Here is a 17,601-nt window from a genome sequence, read left to right as displayed (position 1 = left end):
TAAGAATTTCAAAATAGTTGTCACCATTTTTAATCTATCATTTTCCCAGCACCAGAAATTGAACGTTTTCCATATCTTCTTGTAAATGGCTCTAGTGTTCGGCTTCCTGGCACTCAGTAATGTGGCTACAATTTTATCCGAGAGCCCTTTTGATTTCAGAATCTCTTCTTCAGAAGACAAGCTGTCCAACTGAAATTTCCTGGCTTGGAGGTAGTGAAAAGGCCCTTGCCGCAGCAGATCCTCTCTGAGAGAAAGTGACCAAGGCTGTTCTGCTGAAAGGGAAAGGAGTTGTGAAAACCAAACCCTTTTGAGCCAAAATGGTTGATCATTCCCCAACGCTGTGAAATCTCAGCGAACACTTCCGGGTGCAGCTCCCATTCTTCCTGCGACAATTCCTGACAACTGAGGAAATCCGCCACTTGGTTGTGATCCCCTTTGAGGTGAACCGCTGATGGGGAAAAAAAAAAGATTCTTCTCCGCCTACAAGCAGATCTGATCTGAAATCCCGATTAGTTTATATACAGTGGGGAAAATAATTATTTGATCCCCTACAGATTTTGTAAATTTGCCCACTTGCAAAGAAATGAAGGGTCTATAATTTATCATATATGTATTTTAAATGATAGAGCCAGAATATAAACCAAAAATCCAGAAAAAACACAAAACAAATTGAGCAGCAGTTCAGGGAGTAAAATAAGTATTTGATCCCCAAGCAAAACATAACTTAGTTCTTGGTGCAGAAACCCTTGTTGGCAAGCACAGAGGTAAGACGTTTCTTGTAGATGGTTACCAGGTTTGCACACATCTCAGGAGGGATTTTGGTCCACTCTGTACAGATCTTCTCTAAATCCTTAATGTTTCTTGGCTGTTGCTTGGCAACTCGAAGTTTCAGCTCCCTCCATAAATTGTCTATAGTATTAAGGTTTGGAGACTGGCTAGGCCACTCCATGGCCTTAACGTGCTTCTTTATGAGCCACTCCTTTGTTGTCTTGGCAGTATGTTTTGAGTCATTGTAATGCTGACCTATCCACTACCCAGCTTCAGTGTTCTGGCTGAGGGAAGATTTTAGAAAACATGGCCCTGTCCATTGGACCCTCAGTGAGACAAAGTCAGCCTGAACCTTTAGCAGAGAAACAGCCCCAAAGCATAATGTTTCCACCTCCGTGCTTGACTGGAGGGAATATTGTTCTTAGGGTCATAGTCAGCGTTTTTCTTCCTCCAAACATGGCGAGTCAAGTAATTGCCAAAGCGCTCAAATTTTGGTCTCATCTGACTAGAGCACTTTCTCCTAATCCTCTTCTGAATCATTTAGATGTTCATTGGCAAACTTCAGATAGGCTTGTACATTTGCCTTCTTGAGGAGGGGGACCTGAAGGATTTCAGTCCATGGCGGCATATTGTGTTACCAATGGTTTGTTTGGCGACTGTGGTTCTAACTGCCCTGAGATTGTTCACAAGCTCCTCCCATGTACGTAGTTCTGGGCTGATCCCTCGCTTTTCTTAAGATCATCCTTACCTCACGAGGCAAAATCTTGCATGGAGCTCCAGACCAAGGGAGACTGATGGTTATTGTGTATTTCTTCCATTTGCAAATAATCGTTCCAACAGTTTTCTCCTTCTCACCAAGCTTCTTGCTGATGGTCTTATAGCCCATTCCAATCTTGTGCAGGTCTACAATCTTGTCCCTGACATTCTTTGATAGCTCTTTGGTCTTGTCCATGGTGATGCCCAAGAAAGAGATTCTGTGGACAGGCGTCTTTTATACACATAATGAGTTGCTGTTAGAAGCACCTTTTTAAATTGACAGGACTAATCTGTGTACCACATGAGCACATAACCAGTCTGTGGGAGTCAGAATTATTATTGGTTGGCAGGGGATCAAATATTTATTTTACTCACTTAACTGCAACTCAATTTATAATATTTGTATCGTGTTTTTTTCTGTATTTTTGGTTGATGTTCTATCATTTAAAACACACCTATGATAAAAAGTATAGACCCTTCATTTCTTTGTAAGTGGTCAAACTTACAAAATCTGCAGGGGATCAAATAATTATTTCCCCCACTGTATGCTACTGCGGTTGAATTGTCGGATAGGATCGTAACATGATGGCCCTCACCTGGTCCTGAAAATAGGAAATTTTCTCTTGCTACGGTCTTAAGTTCATAACAATTTGAAGAGGCCTGGGCTTCTTCTGGGGTCCATTTTCCTTGGGCTGGCCACCCGTCCAGATGGGCTCCCTAGCCCCATCTGCTTGCATCAGTCATCAGCTTCTGTGAAAATCGAGAACGACCAGAGTAAACATTGACTTAAATGTGTGTGGTCTCTCCAGCACCACAATGTCCACTTCACTGCTGTTGGATGACAAATCTTTCTGTCCAGGTCCAACTGTCCCTGTACTTGCAGAATAAAGGCTTGCAAGGATCTTAGATAGAGTCTGGTCCACTGAACGGCCGGAACTGCCAATGCCCAGTACAGACACGAGTTCTTGGACTGATACTGGCTGACCGTTTTGTAGAGCCCCCACTCTCCTGATTAGATCTGGATCTTCTCTTCTGGAAGCACCGTCTTTTGGTCTACCGACCTGAGATAGTACCCTAGAAAGAGGATATTCTGCATGGGACAGAAATTTGACATGTCCAGATTGAGAATCCACCCAAGGGACCTCAGCCACTGTTGAGCTTGAGTAAGATTTTCCGTGGTGGGCCACAAACAGGAGGTCATCCAGATAAGGTGCTACTATCATGGACTTTAACCTTAAGGGTGCGAGAGCCTCTGCCAGAACCTTTATAATATATCCTTGGTGAAGTGGAAAGGCCAAAAGGGGAGAGCCCTGCTTTTGAAGTGACATTCCTTTCCATTTATCTCCAGCGCCAGCTTAGGAATTTATGGGAGTCCTCACAAATGGGGCCATTGAGGTAGGCATCCCTCAAGTCCATGGGTGTCATGAACACATTTGATTGAAGAATGTTTTTTACTGAACAAATTGACTCCATACAGAACCTTTTGTAGTGAATTTTCTTGTTCAAGGGTTTGAGGCTTAGAATTAACCAAAACTTTGACAGCTTCTTGCCTGCAAATACATGGGAATAAAACCCTCTACCTGAACTGGGATGAGCCCTCCTTGTGCTACCATTTCCCCCAGGAGAAGAGGAAGTGCTTGAGCCTTTCTGGAGGGACTGTGTTTAACTCCAGAGCATAACCCTTGGCAACGATGTTGAGAACGTACTCATTGGCTGTAATCCTTTGCCGTTGAGGAAGGAAGGTAGCCAGTCTTCCTCCTACTGGTGTCTTGTAGTCATTCATTGCTGTTTGGGGTTTGGCCAGAGGAGCCAAACAGGACGTTACTCTTTACCTTCCCGTTGTGTCCGGTCAAGTACTTTTTGGTCTGATCCTTCTTTTCTTCTTGCTGGTGGTCCTTTTGACCCCGAAAAAAACTTTTGCAAAAGGCTTTTGTCTCTCAGCAGGAAACAACATCTTCCTGTCAGCAATTCTCTCTCCAAGACTGCGTCCAGCCCTGGTCCGAACAGTAGGTCTCCAGAAAAAGGAAGATTGCACAATCTTAAATTGGATGCTGTATCCCTGGACCAGGTTTTGAGCCAAATAGCCCTTCTGGCTTCCACTGACAGAGCCCCTGCTCTTGCAGAGAGCTTAACAAATTCAGTGGATGCATCTGCGATGTATCCAACCACTCTGAAAAGGACTGGCAGCTGGAAATTCATGTTTCTTGCGACACATGTTGTGGCTAAGGTGAGCTTCAAGCTAGCTATGCTAGTCTCCCATGCTCTTTAAAGGACTATGTAGTCCCTTCTGTCCATGCAGTCCATTAAATGTCTCATGTCCTCAAACGTAGGCACTGACTTCTTAGATACCTTGGAAAGGGGAGCATCCAGTTGTGGATTTTATTCCAAACCGCCTGTGGATCGTCAACAAACGTAAATCTCCTTTTGCGACTGGCAGTAAAGAATGGCTTCTTCTAAGGGTCTGGCCACTCCTTAAGCACCAAGTCGGACATCACCTGGGTAACTGGAAACACAACACCTTAGACTTCTTTTTCTGTAGGGCCTGATACATCAGGTCATGCTTTGAGGGTTGACCCTTCTCTTCTTCATTTTCTAAGGTCTCATAAATTGCCCCTAAGAGGTCCTCCACATCATCCATTGGCAATTTAAACATAGGGCCTTTCCCCTTCCTTCTTTTCTTCTTGCTTTGAGTCTGAACTGGGAGTGTCAGCATCACTACTTGTCAGGCTCACTGCCCTGTCTACCAAGACATCCTGAGACCCCAAAGCTGGTGACCTAGGCGAGTCTATGGGTGAAGGCTGCCTCACTGTAGCAGCAGGAGCTTTAATGTCTGTAATCCGCTTTCTAAACTCCTTAAAAGGTAGAGGACATTTCTTTCTTTGCCAAACCAAAAGTTTGCGTAAAGGGTGTCTGCCTCCTTTTTCAATAATCGGGCGACACATTGTTTACAAAGCAGCTCTGTGTACTGCGAAGGCATCTTCGTTTCACACTTCGCACAATGCATTTTGGAAATGGGTTGGGTTCTTTAAGCAGCTTAGCATGCCAAAAACATAAAGCACAGGAGCCCTGGTGGTCAATATACAACTACCCCACCATTAGAATGCCCACACAATGAGACAAGCGCTGCACTCTTGCTGTGTCCCAGAACGCTAGGTACCACTACCTAGACACTGTGGTTACCTCCAGGTGCCTAAATGTGTCCTGCTGGTGCTTGCGTCTCCCACAGCCTGTGTGGACGGCAGCTCAAAAGCATCCCCCTGCATCCTGTGGGCTGTGTGGCGCTCATCCTAGTGTCTGCAGTGGTGTCCACATGTAGTACCAGCTGGCCTCCTCTTCCTCCCTGCGCCTTTAAGGGGTCGGGACCACTTCCCCTGGATGCATGGCGATGACATCATCCTGCCCTGGAAATGACATGTCAGCATCTCTGGGTAAAGCGCCGTCTGGACGCCCCCTGCCGGAGCCACCCAGATAAAGACACACCGCTGCCTTTCCATCCACACCTGGGCTCAGAGGAAGGGGGAGCAGATCACCACCCGCCCACGGCAAAGGAAAGAGCGCCACGGCCACAACCGACCATCACCACCAAAACGGTCCCTGGAAGGGGAACCCTTGAGAGATAGAGCCCTCTGACGTTCCCTCAGGCAACATGTGCTCTCTGGATGGAGGAAACACAATAACTGGACATGGGCCTGAGGGACCGCCTTAAAAGATGCAAGTGGCAATGTGTTTCCTGATTGGAGGGAGGAGCTCCATCTCTCAAAGACTGGCCTGGAAGACAACTGGGGAAACCATATTTACTTCTAAAGAGTCCTAACTCAAAAGTTGTATATCTGCAGTGTGAGAAATAAAGGCACTGTTGCTTCTGACTTCTCATCTCAGGAGATCTGGAGATGTCACTACCACGCTGCTCAAGGTTCTCCTTGGGGGCCCTGACATGGGGAAGTTAAACCCTGCCTCTGCCAAGGTGGCTGTCTCCACACAGTGCTCATCAAACAATAGCAAGTCAGTAGGTAAAAGATCAGCTGCAGGGATACCACAGGAAATACTGGCAACTAGTCCTTTAGCTTCTGCTTTGCCCTCTGCCTTTTCTGAGCCACAATTTCAACAGTTCAGTACAAACGATAAGTTGGAGAGATGCAATGCTGTTCTCATAGAACAGTTTTGAAGCTCAATGCAACCAACCATATCTCGATTAGTCCTCAAAATTAAAGTAGTGTAGGGACTATTAACTTTGCAAAGGCAACGTGGAAAACTGTACATTTCTCTGACATTAGAAATGTATACACACCAGGAAACTATTGCACAAAGTAAAACATTTGTGTAAATCCTAAATAAAATAACTGCAGAATGCCCTTTTCTAACAGTTAATAATCTACCGCAAGTAGAAGGTATCAAAAACCAGCACTTTAACCAGGGTAAAGGGAAACATGGTATAACATTAAAAGCAAAGAAGTGTAGTAACAAATCAAATTTAAGGTTACATCAGTTTTGTGCAGTGATGAAAATTCAGGAGTGGTTGCTATAGGCCAACCTTTTTAAAACAGAAAATAGGTTCCTATATAACCTGCATAGCATAGAGGGCAAGAATAAGCAACAAGAACTGACTAAACCAGCTAAATGGCAAACTTACGTCAAGTTAGCGGTATCTTGCAAGTTCCTCCTCTCTCTCTGATTGAGGCGTTTATAGAAAAAAGAACTAAAAATGTGGATCCTGTCTGCATGTTCTCTTAGTTTCTCAAGCACTAAATACCTGTTTAAAAAAAACAAAAAAACTAATGATCTTTGAAGGTTTACTGCATACATTTGCTGAATATACAGATGTTTAAAACTACATAACCTAACAAAACCCTTACCTGTGACTCATCATGATGTGTATGATTTAGTTCCCCTTTAACCTCTTTACACACACACACAATCTGGATCCAAACTATTCCCAGTATGGTGCCCTGTGCTGGGGATAGGTTTACAAATGTCCCCTTTGAAAACCAGAAGCCAACACTTTGTATGGGTTCTAAAATCCAGCTATCACTGACCGCTTGAGTCCCCAGAGCTATCAGTGGGAATCAGAATGGCATCTACTGTTCACAAGTTTGAAAAGTATTTATATGGTCCACATAAAATGTTATATTATTTATTGTGTTTTATTGGATCCTTGAGCACCATCAAAACTCCAATTGCCTTAAATTCTTGTATAGACTCAAGGATAGGAGTTGGTGCTTGTATATGCATGCACTCTCCTTTCTTTTTTGGTAATCATATAAATATTTCACAGTCATACTTGACATTCTTATGCTCAGAAGAGTGGAGGCACCCATCACATAACTGTACTGTATATGCCAAGTTCTAGAACACCACCAGGGTTTAGAAGGGGGAACGGTGGTACAGCCCTCCTCAGATTGGTGGAATCCAGCACTGTACATGTCAAGAATGATTTGAATTTAGTCATTCCACTGGAAGAAAGTAATCCACAACTGGCATAGGTTTCAAAAACTGCAAATTTGTCCAATGGCAAATACAACAAATTCAATCTAAGAACAGTTTTATGCCAAAGAAGTCTAACAGAACCTTACAATTTCATTGCGCATCTACAATCAAACATTGTACCAATTCAACCTGCATGACATGTAAACAAAAACAAAAAAAACTGAACTGCTGACCAAAAAGAATAGAACAAGATTACAGGTAGACCAGTGGGCTTTCTGGAACAATGTGCTAAAGATTGATCAAAGATTGAGTTTTTTTGTCACAGTAAAGCCCTGTACACACAGGTTGAATATCAAGCGGTATCGGCTGGTTCAATAGAAACTGGCCAACAATCGGCCCATGTGCACGGCAGTCAGTCTGGCTTCTGACAAAGGGGCATGACCAAAAAGGGTCTGCTGATCAGTGCTCTCAGCCAATGCCAATGGTATGACACTATACCCTGTCTGATGACCAATGTGTTCTGGAGTCCATCTGTCAGAACACAATAGCTCAGTGGAGAGATCACTGCACTAATATCGGATTTTAGTACAGGATCTCCTCCTGGGCTATTCAATTTTTTTTTCCCGTTCAGCCTGCTAGCTTGAATGAAGAAAAGAAAAAAAAACCCGGAGGGAGAACCGACCGAAGAAGTGCCATTGCACGAAAGGCAACTAGGAGGAACCAGACAGCACATGACACTACTGCCACCTGGAGCTAGAAGGAAGCCCAGGCGGCCATTTTAATGAAGGTATAGTGTTATTACTTTTTGCTCATCACTATACCCTGTCTGTTTCATGCGGTACTACAAATAAAAGTCATTTAATTTACTACACTATGGGCACTTCTTTTGTGGCTCCTATTTGGAGCTATTAAGCCCACAGGCAGCAGTGAGTACCCAGCATATCCGGAGGAATGAGAGATCCTTATCCAGGCTGATTACCCCACTAATCTTAAGGAGGGCCTCTGGAACCAGTGGATTCTAACGCTTTCCTAACGGCTTGATGACTGCACCATGAGGAAAAGTTCACCAGATAGACCAGTATACCTTGATTATTACTTATGCGCATTATCTATGCGCTTCCGGTGAGTGCGCATTTTTCACTTTTGGCTGGAGTCACAAGTTCATCCGCTGTATTATCAGACTATATATCCCTTTATGGTCTTACATACATTTACAATATATGTGGACATATTGGCATATGTTTGGGTTTTATATGGATTTTTAGTGCTACACCTCTTTTATATATATTTATTACTGTAGAGTGATTGGTACCTCTTGGTGTTTTAGCAGCTATTTATAGGAGCGGTCACTACTCGTATTTTTTCCAATACTGCCGTTCACGCCATGTAAGTGAGAGCCACGCTATAAGTCATGGCCATTGGTTTTATGTTGTGGACAGTGGTATTTAGCAAGCTCATCAGCCAGGGTTTCTTGCTTACCCCTAAATCTGATTTTTTAGTCAGAGGTTGGACAGTTGCTGCAGGAAGTCTACCAACTGTGGGCATTGTGTAGAAACTATGTGATACAGGATAAAGGCAGGATAGCTGATGTGCGCAGTGGGGCTCTGGAGATGAGCGTCTAGCTATTGCTGCAGTCAGACCACACCTCTGGATAAAAGTTATTTAGACTTGCAAATTAGTTCTAGCATTATTGCCAAGTTAACCAACTCATGCTGATGTTGCTAACTTTAGAAAAACTGTTGCACCCACTGAAAACACACTACAGCTCTATTCATATATGTAGAGTGGCAAGTACAAAAAAACAAAAACAAACTGTACATAGATGTCAATTTAACTTCCGACAGAGGCTGTCTTGAAAGGTTTGTGCTTTATATTGGTCTAAGCCACTTTACGAAACATGGAAAAGAGCTTGAAAAATACATACAGTAATATATATATATATATATATATATATATATATATACACACATACATACATACACACACCTGTACATCTGTATTAACATTGAAGACTGTATAGCTTTTTAAATCCACTAGATGGCAGATTTGAGCACATTTAATCTTTAACATGACACTAAACTGGTTTAAAAAAAAAAAAATGAAAAATTCCAATCTTGTGTCATTAAAATCGGTATTAAACCCAAAATGCAAACATATTGCAGCTTACCAATTTGTAGATAAAGTGACTGCTATACTTTTCTTTAGGCTTTTTTCCTTTATTTTCACATGGTGATCCTGCCAGTTAGTCTGTTTTTCAACAGATCAAGCTGTTCTGCAGATGGAGCAGTTAGAGGGTTGAGATAAACAAACCATTTATCACTGAAAAGGGTGTATACAATGATCAGCTTTAAACTGCTGATGTAACTGCTTAACTGCCGTTTTGCATCTAAATCGCATGCACACTCCACTCCTCACAAGACCTCCTTCTCTCTAGTTCCCTGGTCTCCTCCTCCCATGCCCGCCTCCAGGACTTCTCCAGGGTGTCACCCATCCTCTGGAACTCCCTGCCCCAACCCATCAGATTATCACCTACTCTCCTCTCCTTTAGGCGCACCCTGAAAACCCACCTCTTCAGGGAAGCCTACCCCACCCCCTGCTAACTTGCCAACCTCCTCCACTCTTCCTACCACCCCATCCCCCAACAGCTATCTCCTCCTGTGCCACCATCCCCTCCCTCCTAGATTGTAAGCTTGAAAGAGCAGGGCCCTCGATCCCCTCATGTTTTGCATTGTATTGTTATTGTTCTGTCACATGTTCTGTCCCCCTTTGTAATGTACAGCGCTAAGTGAACTATTGGCGCTTTATAAATACTGTAAAATAATAATAATAATAATAATAAATCTGCTAGTATATCGAACACCCCCTCCCCCCAATTTAAAAAAATGCTACTGTCCAAAAGGTTTCTCTATTGCTCCTTCATCCATAGTGTAGGCAACTGGCCAGATGACCAGGTGAAAAGTAGAGAGAAAAAAAGCCCAAAAAAAGGTGAACAGCCACCACATTCACTATGAAGCTATCACATCCAATGATTGGTAAACTGCAATATAACACCTTCTTGCTCTTTACCCAGATGGACTAGGAATTATGGACCATGGACTTTGGGACGTAGTGTGCATACAGCAGTGCGCATGACTTCAATTAACATGTACTGCTCAATCCAAACAAGAACTACAGTAAAACAATTTAATGAAAAATAGATTATAGGGCATTAGGTAGTGTATGTTTATGGATGGCTTTGCAGGAATAGGGATATTGTTTAGTGTCATTTTAACTAAAAAAAAACAAAACAAAAAAAAACTGGCTGCAGCTTGCTTGAAGGATAAACATGCACTAAAATGGGAGAAAATTGCAGACAAAATAAAAAAATCAAATAACCATCCACATTCATTCTATTACATTTGAATTAATCTTGGTGAACTATCACGTCTATAAAATGTAAATTATAAACATTTTTGGAGACCGACAATCTTCATTTCGTTAAAAAATATAATAAATCCCCCCAAAATCATTGATGTGTGTGTGGACTACATTTTTCCAACTCAATGATTCAGTATGTGAATTTTTTTTCTGACATGTTGGCGTTATATCTTTTACTTGGATGTTATAAGTTGCACTGAGTAAATACAGCTGGATAAAACAAAAACGGTTGTCTTCATTAAAGGTTGCAAAGCAGCAAAATGATATTTTAAAGGGGGGTAATTCTTTTCTATACCCACTATATGTGCCCTTTTAAATATAAAAAAACAACTTAATGTAATAAAAGCAAATAGGTAACTTACTTTAGGTAGAAATCAATAATTACATCATTCAAAAATTCTCCTTCATTTAAGCAATGGAGATCCTCATTTGTAACGGAGATTCCACCTTTTGCAGGAGGCGGTGGATATACAATCAATCTAAAAAGGAACAAAAAGTAGAATTTGTACACTGTAGTATGAAAGTTCACATTGGAACTTTTACCAGCTGATAAGGGACATGCGAGTAGAGGAGTACTATAGAATATACCACTGTCTTCGACTCTAGATCTCAAAGCCTACTTAATGGATCATAATTTCCAGCTCTCTGGTACCTGCACAATTTAAGTAGAAGCAAACTAAGCATCAGTCTTGTGAGATGATCTGAAACACTAAATGTAACTAGTATTCACTTACTAGGCTTGATACCCCTGCCAAAACATTGTCAGTTTTGAATAGCATAGGGAAAGGATAGAACCTCATAATAAAAAAGGTACACCTCAACACATTGCTTTACTATAAAAAACATTTATTGACTGATTCTTCTAGGAGAGTTTCTTTTACTACATAATACAGTTATGTCTCCTACCAAGTATAGTCAGCACGCCTTGCCAACTACAACCAGAAGCTTGCCATGTTATTTCACTAAAACTATACACATATTCTATAGAATTCTATAAGCTAACTGCTATGAATCACCAATTCTTACTGATAAATAAGTACATACTTTTCAATGGGACCAACGAAGACACTGTGTGTGTCGCCAGCCTCATCTTCATCATCAAAAAACTGCAATTGTGTTGTAGAATTGCGCAACTTCATTCGTGTTTCTGAGGTCACCTGTGTTTCAAGTAGACAAATGTCAGTGTTCTGCTAAAAATTGCTTTTAGTAAGTTTTTAATTTTAATAAACTGACTATACACAAGGTAGTAATGGACAGCTTGAATATATCTTCAGGAAAAAGCACAAAAAAAACATTTACATTTCGTGCTACGTGGTCCTTTGATGATGAATGGTGAGGAGGAGTTTCTTCCAAGTGTTTTGTAAAGGCTACAAGTCTTCGGTTAGCTTCATCAAATCCAATTTTTGAGAAAAAATTTGGGACTGAATTTTTTACTCCAATTTCATTTAAAATTTTTTCAAAACAAGCATTTTCTTCCACGCTTAGGGGCTTTTCAAGGATTAAGACAATAAATTGCTCTTCCACATCTAGGAAAGAAAAAAAGAAAAACTGGTTTGAAAAACACTTGGTCAGAAAAGTTCCTTGATTTTACGTATGGTACCTATTCTGTAAATCAGCTGTCCAGAAAGACAAATAAAATTAAATATAATATACACTGCTGTCATCCACAAATATCATATATTAGCACTATAAATATTTTTAAACCATTGTACATAAACACATCAAATTTAAAACACAACCCAAACAGCTAGATAAGCAGAGAAAATAAGAGGAATTTTGACTTACCAGGAAATTCCATATTTTGGAGTACAGTGCAAGACACAGGCAACATATTCATACAACAGGTGTTATAGGTTTGCACCTTTCCGTGTTTCAACACTGGCAAGCTTTTGAAGACATGACACCCCCCCCCCCCTTCCCAATTGCATCTCCTATGATTCTTATCCCCTCTTGGGTTTTGTACCAAGCGATGAACAGCAACAAGGAGATTTTAGTGAGGGTGAACTATGGCCTGTACAGCAATGGACTCAAATACTGGATACAGACTGTTTGTTTCAGCAGAGTGGCTGTGCATATGTGTTGCATGCAGTGATAGAAGAGCTTCTTAGTCTAGTGAGGAGGTGGAAAGGTCTCTCCTGCAAGCATGACAATGCATTTCAGAGCAGTTTCACTTGTCAAGCCAATACAGGACACAGGGGGAGCTCCTATATTTACTAGAGGTATTCACGTACTATAAAACACAACTTTTATGAAAGACGACAAAAAAAAAACAAAAAAAAAAAAACCTGACAAAGCATGTAGGGGGACTCCGGACTCACACCTACAATTAACCTATAGAGAGTATTTCTAAAATTCAGAAAAAAAAAAAAAAAAAAAAAAAAATCTTACTCTGTAGGACATAATCGTCCAATTTGAGCCGTTCTTTTTCAAATTAGCAGAATTGGCTTTTGAGGATGACATTGACCCATTTTCTGAGGTGTCAGCTGTTTTGTAGATACAAGTTCCTACTTATGGGGTTAAAGTGACTTCTGGTGCAAACCTTATTGTCTTCATGGAAATATTCCAGTTCCAGGAATACCAGTGTGTTCATTTACAACATGGGTAAAAACAAAGACCCAACTCGTTATTACTGAAAAGGTTCTACTGACTCAGGTTCACCATGCTAAATATTAAAATACCATTGATAATACGGGCAAAAAAAATGATCTGCTGGGAGAAGGGGTTATGTCTCCATATATAGTGTTCCTCTCAATATCCCATGGTGAGATTGACATAGCTGGGCACATAAATAGTGCCCATAGCTGTACCCTGTATAAGTAATTGTCAAGAAATTTAAAGTAGTTATGTTGTAAAGTGAACCTAATACTGTAAAGTATGAATTTTGAAATCTTGTAACCTACAGAATCTACAGAGTGAATCCACAGGTCTGGCATGTCTGTGGTCCAGAGAGATGCAAACTACAAAATAAGTCCCTCTTAGGAGTGAGGGTGCCCCTTCATTGTGTAGAGTGTTTTGGGGAGGGTTTGGTGGCCTTAGTGGCCCAAGCCTTGTGCTGAAAGAAACAACTGAACTTTGAAGTTGGATTTTGGGAAGAGCATGGAGGTCCTTGGTATTTAAGGAAGCTAGGAGCAACTGAAGGGGAGGGTTTGTTAACATTCTCTGAGGAAGCAAAACTTTTCCAACTGTGACTTCTCTAAAGTGGTAGTAAAGTCATTTTTTTCACTTGTACCTTCAGGTAAGCCTATAACAAGGCTCACCTGCAGGTACTGTAAATAACTCCTAAAAATGCACCGTTTAGGAGATATTTACTAGTAAAGGAGTACGTGCGCATGCGCTCTGATGGAACGGCATGCCCGTTCAGTAAAAAGTGACGTGCATGTGTGGGAGTGATGTCATCACAGCTTGGTCATTTAAGCCTGCAAACCCAGAAGGACCGGGTGAAGATGATGGAAGCCCTGTCAGTGGTGACAGCGCGCAGCTGGAGGGCTTCATTTTAAGGCAAGTTTCACATAATGTGCTAGTATGTGATGCATACTAGCACATTATGCCATTGTCCTTGCAGGGTTTTTTTTTTTTTTTTTTTTTTTAAAAGGTCGTGATTTATTACCGCTTTAACCACTTGCCATCAAAGCCAATTTTGAGGTTTCTCATATACATGGTAAAATTGGCTTTTTTTTTGCTAGAAAATTACTTAGAACCATTAGACATTATAAATTTTCTGAAACCAGTAGCACTGGAGAATAAAATGTCGAGTCTCCTGTGAGAAGAGACAAGAGTTGAAGAGCAGCTGCAGACAGGCACAGCGCTGTATCGAGATTGGGCTCAGCTGGGGGGAGAAGCTTTTGAAAGTTTTTTTTACCTTAATGCAGACAATCTTTTGCCTTTACAATTTTTTTGTAAAACATAAAAGATGTTAAGATATTTTTGTGCTGAGTAAATAGATATCAAACCAGTCAAGATTTTAAATTTTGCACATATCTGAAATGGTGAACAACTACGGTACCTTCAAACCTCTGTAGGCAACGATTTAAAGCCTTTACAGGTTACCAGTTTAGTGTTAAATGTGAGCTCTGGTGCTGGAATTATTGCTCTCACTCTGACATTTGCAGGGATTCCACACAAGTGTGGCGCAATCACTATATACAGACGGGTGCTTTATAAAAAATACATTTCAATTTAAAAAAAAATGTATTTTAAATTATTTATATTTTCTACAATATTTTTTTTTTCAATTCAATTTTATTGCTATTACAAGAGATGAATAACATCCCTTGTGATAACTTTGGCAGTGACAGGTACTCTTTATTGAGAGATCTAAGTTCTAGTAAACCCCTGATCCCTCCTCTGCCCTCCAAGGCAGTCAATCAAACAGATTGGTATGATTGGGTACTTACTGACCAGCACCAGCCAAGGAAGCTAAGCCAGAGGTGAAAAACATCTTTGTTACTTCTGGCTTCATTCACCACAGTGTGCAGTTGACCTGACCAGTTGCAGCCCGGGTGGGAGCGTCAAGGAACAGCGGAGGTAGGGCAGGCTTTCAAGCCCCAAAAAAGTGATTGGGCGGCTGTAAAGCCAACCAGACCACTTTTGCCTGAAAGCCAATTACCAGCTGAAACAATTTGATACCAGGACCATGGCTACAACCATGCTACCGGTAAAACAACATCTCGATATTTATATACATACGCTGGACATGAAGTGGTTAATTAGTCATGTACCTCGTTTGAGGCGTCTCTTACAGGTAGGTTCTGCTGGAAGAGATGCACTCTTTGTGCACAAAGGGGTGTGGCAAGATGAAGGAGAGTCCACCTGTACAATGCCAAGGCTTTTGCAGACAGAGGCAATGAGCTTTTAGCAAGCATGTTGTGGGAAGCTGCCTCGGCAAAATATCGAGAGTGTGAGAGAGATCTTCTGCAGCTTCCTCCAATGCTGCTAGTACATCCTCTTCATTTCGCTCTGATTCAGCATCCCCGAGAACCAGCATATCGGAGTCTGACTCTGAAACCGGAGTAGGAGAAGAAAAGGTGGGCATTTTTGAGCTTTGGACAAAAGATCGCTGTATTAGGGCTGTAATTTGTCCAAGAAATTGACATAGATGTAGAAAATTCTACTTTTTGTCAAACAGACTGCTTGTTGTGTGCCAGAAATAGAGATAGAATTGGATAATGAAGCCGGTGTTAAGACAGGTTCTTGCTATGGTGAACGGGATGCATAGTCACTGAAGCCAAATGTTGTGCAGGTCTTTGACAGAGCGAATGTTCTACTTTTTACAGTTGGAACCTTTTTGCCTGGTCTCCACCATAGCTACAAGTGAGGGTATTCCCCCTTGGGTTATGCAAGGAGTAGAGTGTAGGAGATATGGAAAGTGTGTCTAGTAGGAATACTCAGGAACCCAAGTGCAGACTGACTGTCCTGCAATGAATCCACGTGGCGAAAGGGCATGAGGAAGTGCCAGAGTACCTTATAAGGGCTCTAGGTGGAAGAGGCGTTAAGTGTGGTGTGATTTAACACTTGCTCATCCACCTAAGTGGAATAATTTTTTGTGCCAAGTTCGAAACGTTTACACCATCAAGTAAATACATTGCAAACATAGCCACATATTACACAGTAATTGTCAATTATACAGAGCAACCCTGTCTTATCAGTTCAAAATGCAGGGCTGTATATAAAAGGTCCAGGTTTCACACATTATGATGGGCATACCCCCAAAAGTGTCTTCAAGGACTGGGTTCCATTGTGATAAACCATGGCCTTCTCCTGTATAGCACCCTCCAGCTAACTCAACAGTGTCCGAAGCAACACTGCTGTGGTTGTGCCAATCCAAATACACGATGAGGGCTAACTGAAAAATTCTTTAGAAAAATGACAGAAGAAAATAATAAAGTAGTGAAGCTAGTTTCTCCTTGAAGAAGAGTCCCATCGCCATCTCACATACAGGAGTAGAGTTACATCCTCAAAAAGCTTGCTAGTGTCCAATCACCTGAAGGTACGAAGCTGTAAATTACTGTGTATGAATAAGTTGCCCGTGTGCTGTACTGTTCGGTATGATTAGGATACACATAATGGAAGGAACACTAATTATTTTCTACCAGTTTTGTGAGGAGGGTTTGTAAGGGAGCTACTTGCATACTTCAGACCTAAAATGGTTGCACATGGTATCGACTTGGGTACAATCAGTCTGCCTTTAGATGTATTGAATCTCGGCCGATCCCTGCTGAACTGGTTGAGATTCAAACCATTTATGACCAGCTTAAAGTATAAGTTCACCTTTGGAACATGTCACATGTTCCACCTGTTTTTATGGTGGAACATGTAACATGTTCCCATAGCTGCGCCCACCATCCCAATCCCCCCCCCCCCCCCGACAGACAGTACGGGAAAACGTCTCCCCGTACTACCTGTCAGATTTGAAAACAGCAAGACCGTGCGGCGCTCCTTTCACACGGCTGCATCACTCATTCAGAGTTCTGTGAATGAGTACCTACAAATCCCAACAGCCTTAGCGGCTGTTGGCTTGTAGTTTTCAATGAACTACCATGGCACTGTGCAGCGCCGTGGTAGTTCATTGAAGCTTCCGGTCAGTATATCTGCTTGCTTGTACATCCTGTACGGTAAGCAGATATTCTGACAGGTCTGCAGGAGACTTGCATGGCATGAACGATCTACTGATTGCTGGTGCAATGCTTTCCAGGCTCCTTTGGACAAAAATAATAAATGTACATTTTTTTTTACTTGCAAAAAAAACGTGCATTTATTATTTTTGTCCAAAAGGTGAACTTATCCTTTAAGCTTTGAAAAGACTAAAGCCAAGGCAGGGGTTACCAAATCTCAGTTAGATGTCAACTGAATGCAAACATAACATCTGATGCATATCAGACAACTTTTACAGGATACCCAAACATATTTTACACATAAGTTTATGTCTGGACTGCTTTTTAAGAAATTAAAAAAAAAATGTTCTTTCACACTGCCCAAAGAACAGATTAACTCCCAAACATCTGCACATACAATGTAAGTTTCCAAGAGTTAAAGTGTATGTTCACGTCAAAACATTCTTAGTTTTGGATGGATTGTGGCCGGATTAGAACCCCTGTCCAATATATATTGCTATACTCTGCTCCATTAGAGAGATTTACCCTCACTTATCTGGCTGACATTCCACCAGATAGGAAGTAGATACGACTCTCCAACAGCAACATGGACAAATTAAATGATTTTCTTTAGTAGAGTAGGGCA

At 41.5% G+C, this 17,601-nt stretch overlaps 1 protein-coding gene across 5 annotated transcripts in view; it reads right to left on the bottom strand.

Annotated features, from left to right (window-relative positions):
- Window positions 1-17,601, bottom strand: part of SENP6 (SUMO specific peptidase 6) — a 154,491-nt gene that overhangs the window by 33,394 nt on the left and 103,496 nt on the right. For all 5 annotated transcript variants that reach the window (XM_089681397.1, XM_089681398.1, XM_089681399.1 and 2 more), the window contains 4 exons: window positions 11,665-11,891; window positions 11,410-11,522; window positions 10,728-10,844; window positions 6,155-6,274 (listed from right to left, as the gene is read on the bottom strand). In XM_089681397.1, coding sequence (XP_089537523.1) covers window positions 6,155-6,274; window positions 10,728-10,844; window positions 11,410-11,522; window positions 11,665-11,891 — 577 coding nt within the window. The remainder of the gene's footprint in view (window positions 1-6,154; window positions 6,275-10,727; window positions 10,845-11,409; window positions 11,523-11,664; window positions 11,892-17,601) is intronic.

Source organism: Staurois parvus, unplaced genomic scaffold (genome assembly GCF_062004578.1).
Source record: "Staurois parvus isolate SC_StPar_1 unplaced genomic scaffold, SC_StPar_1.0 ptg000264l, whole genome shotgun sequence".
Lineage (NCBI taxonomy): Eukaryota > Metazoa > Chordata > Amphibia > Anura > Ranidae > Staurois > Staurois parvus.
Note: the sequence above shows the minus strand (reverse complement) of the source record. Positions and strands in the feature narration are given on the sequence as shown.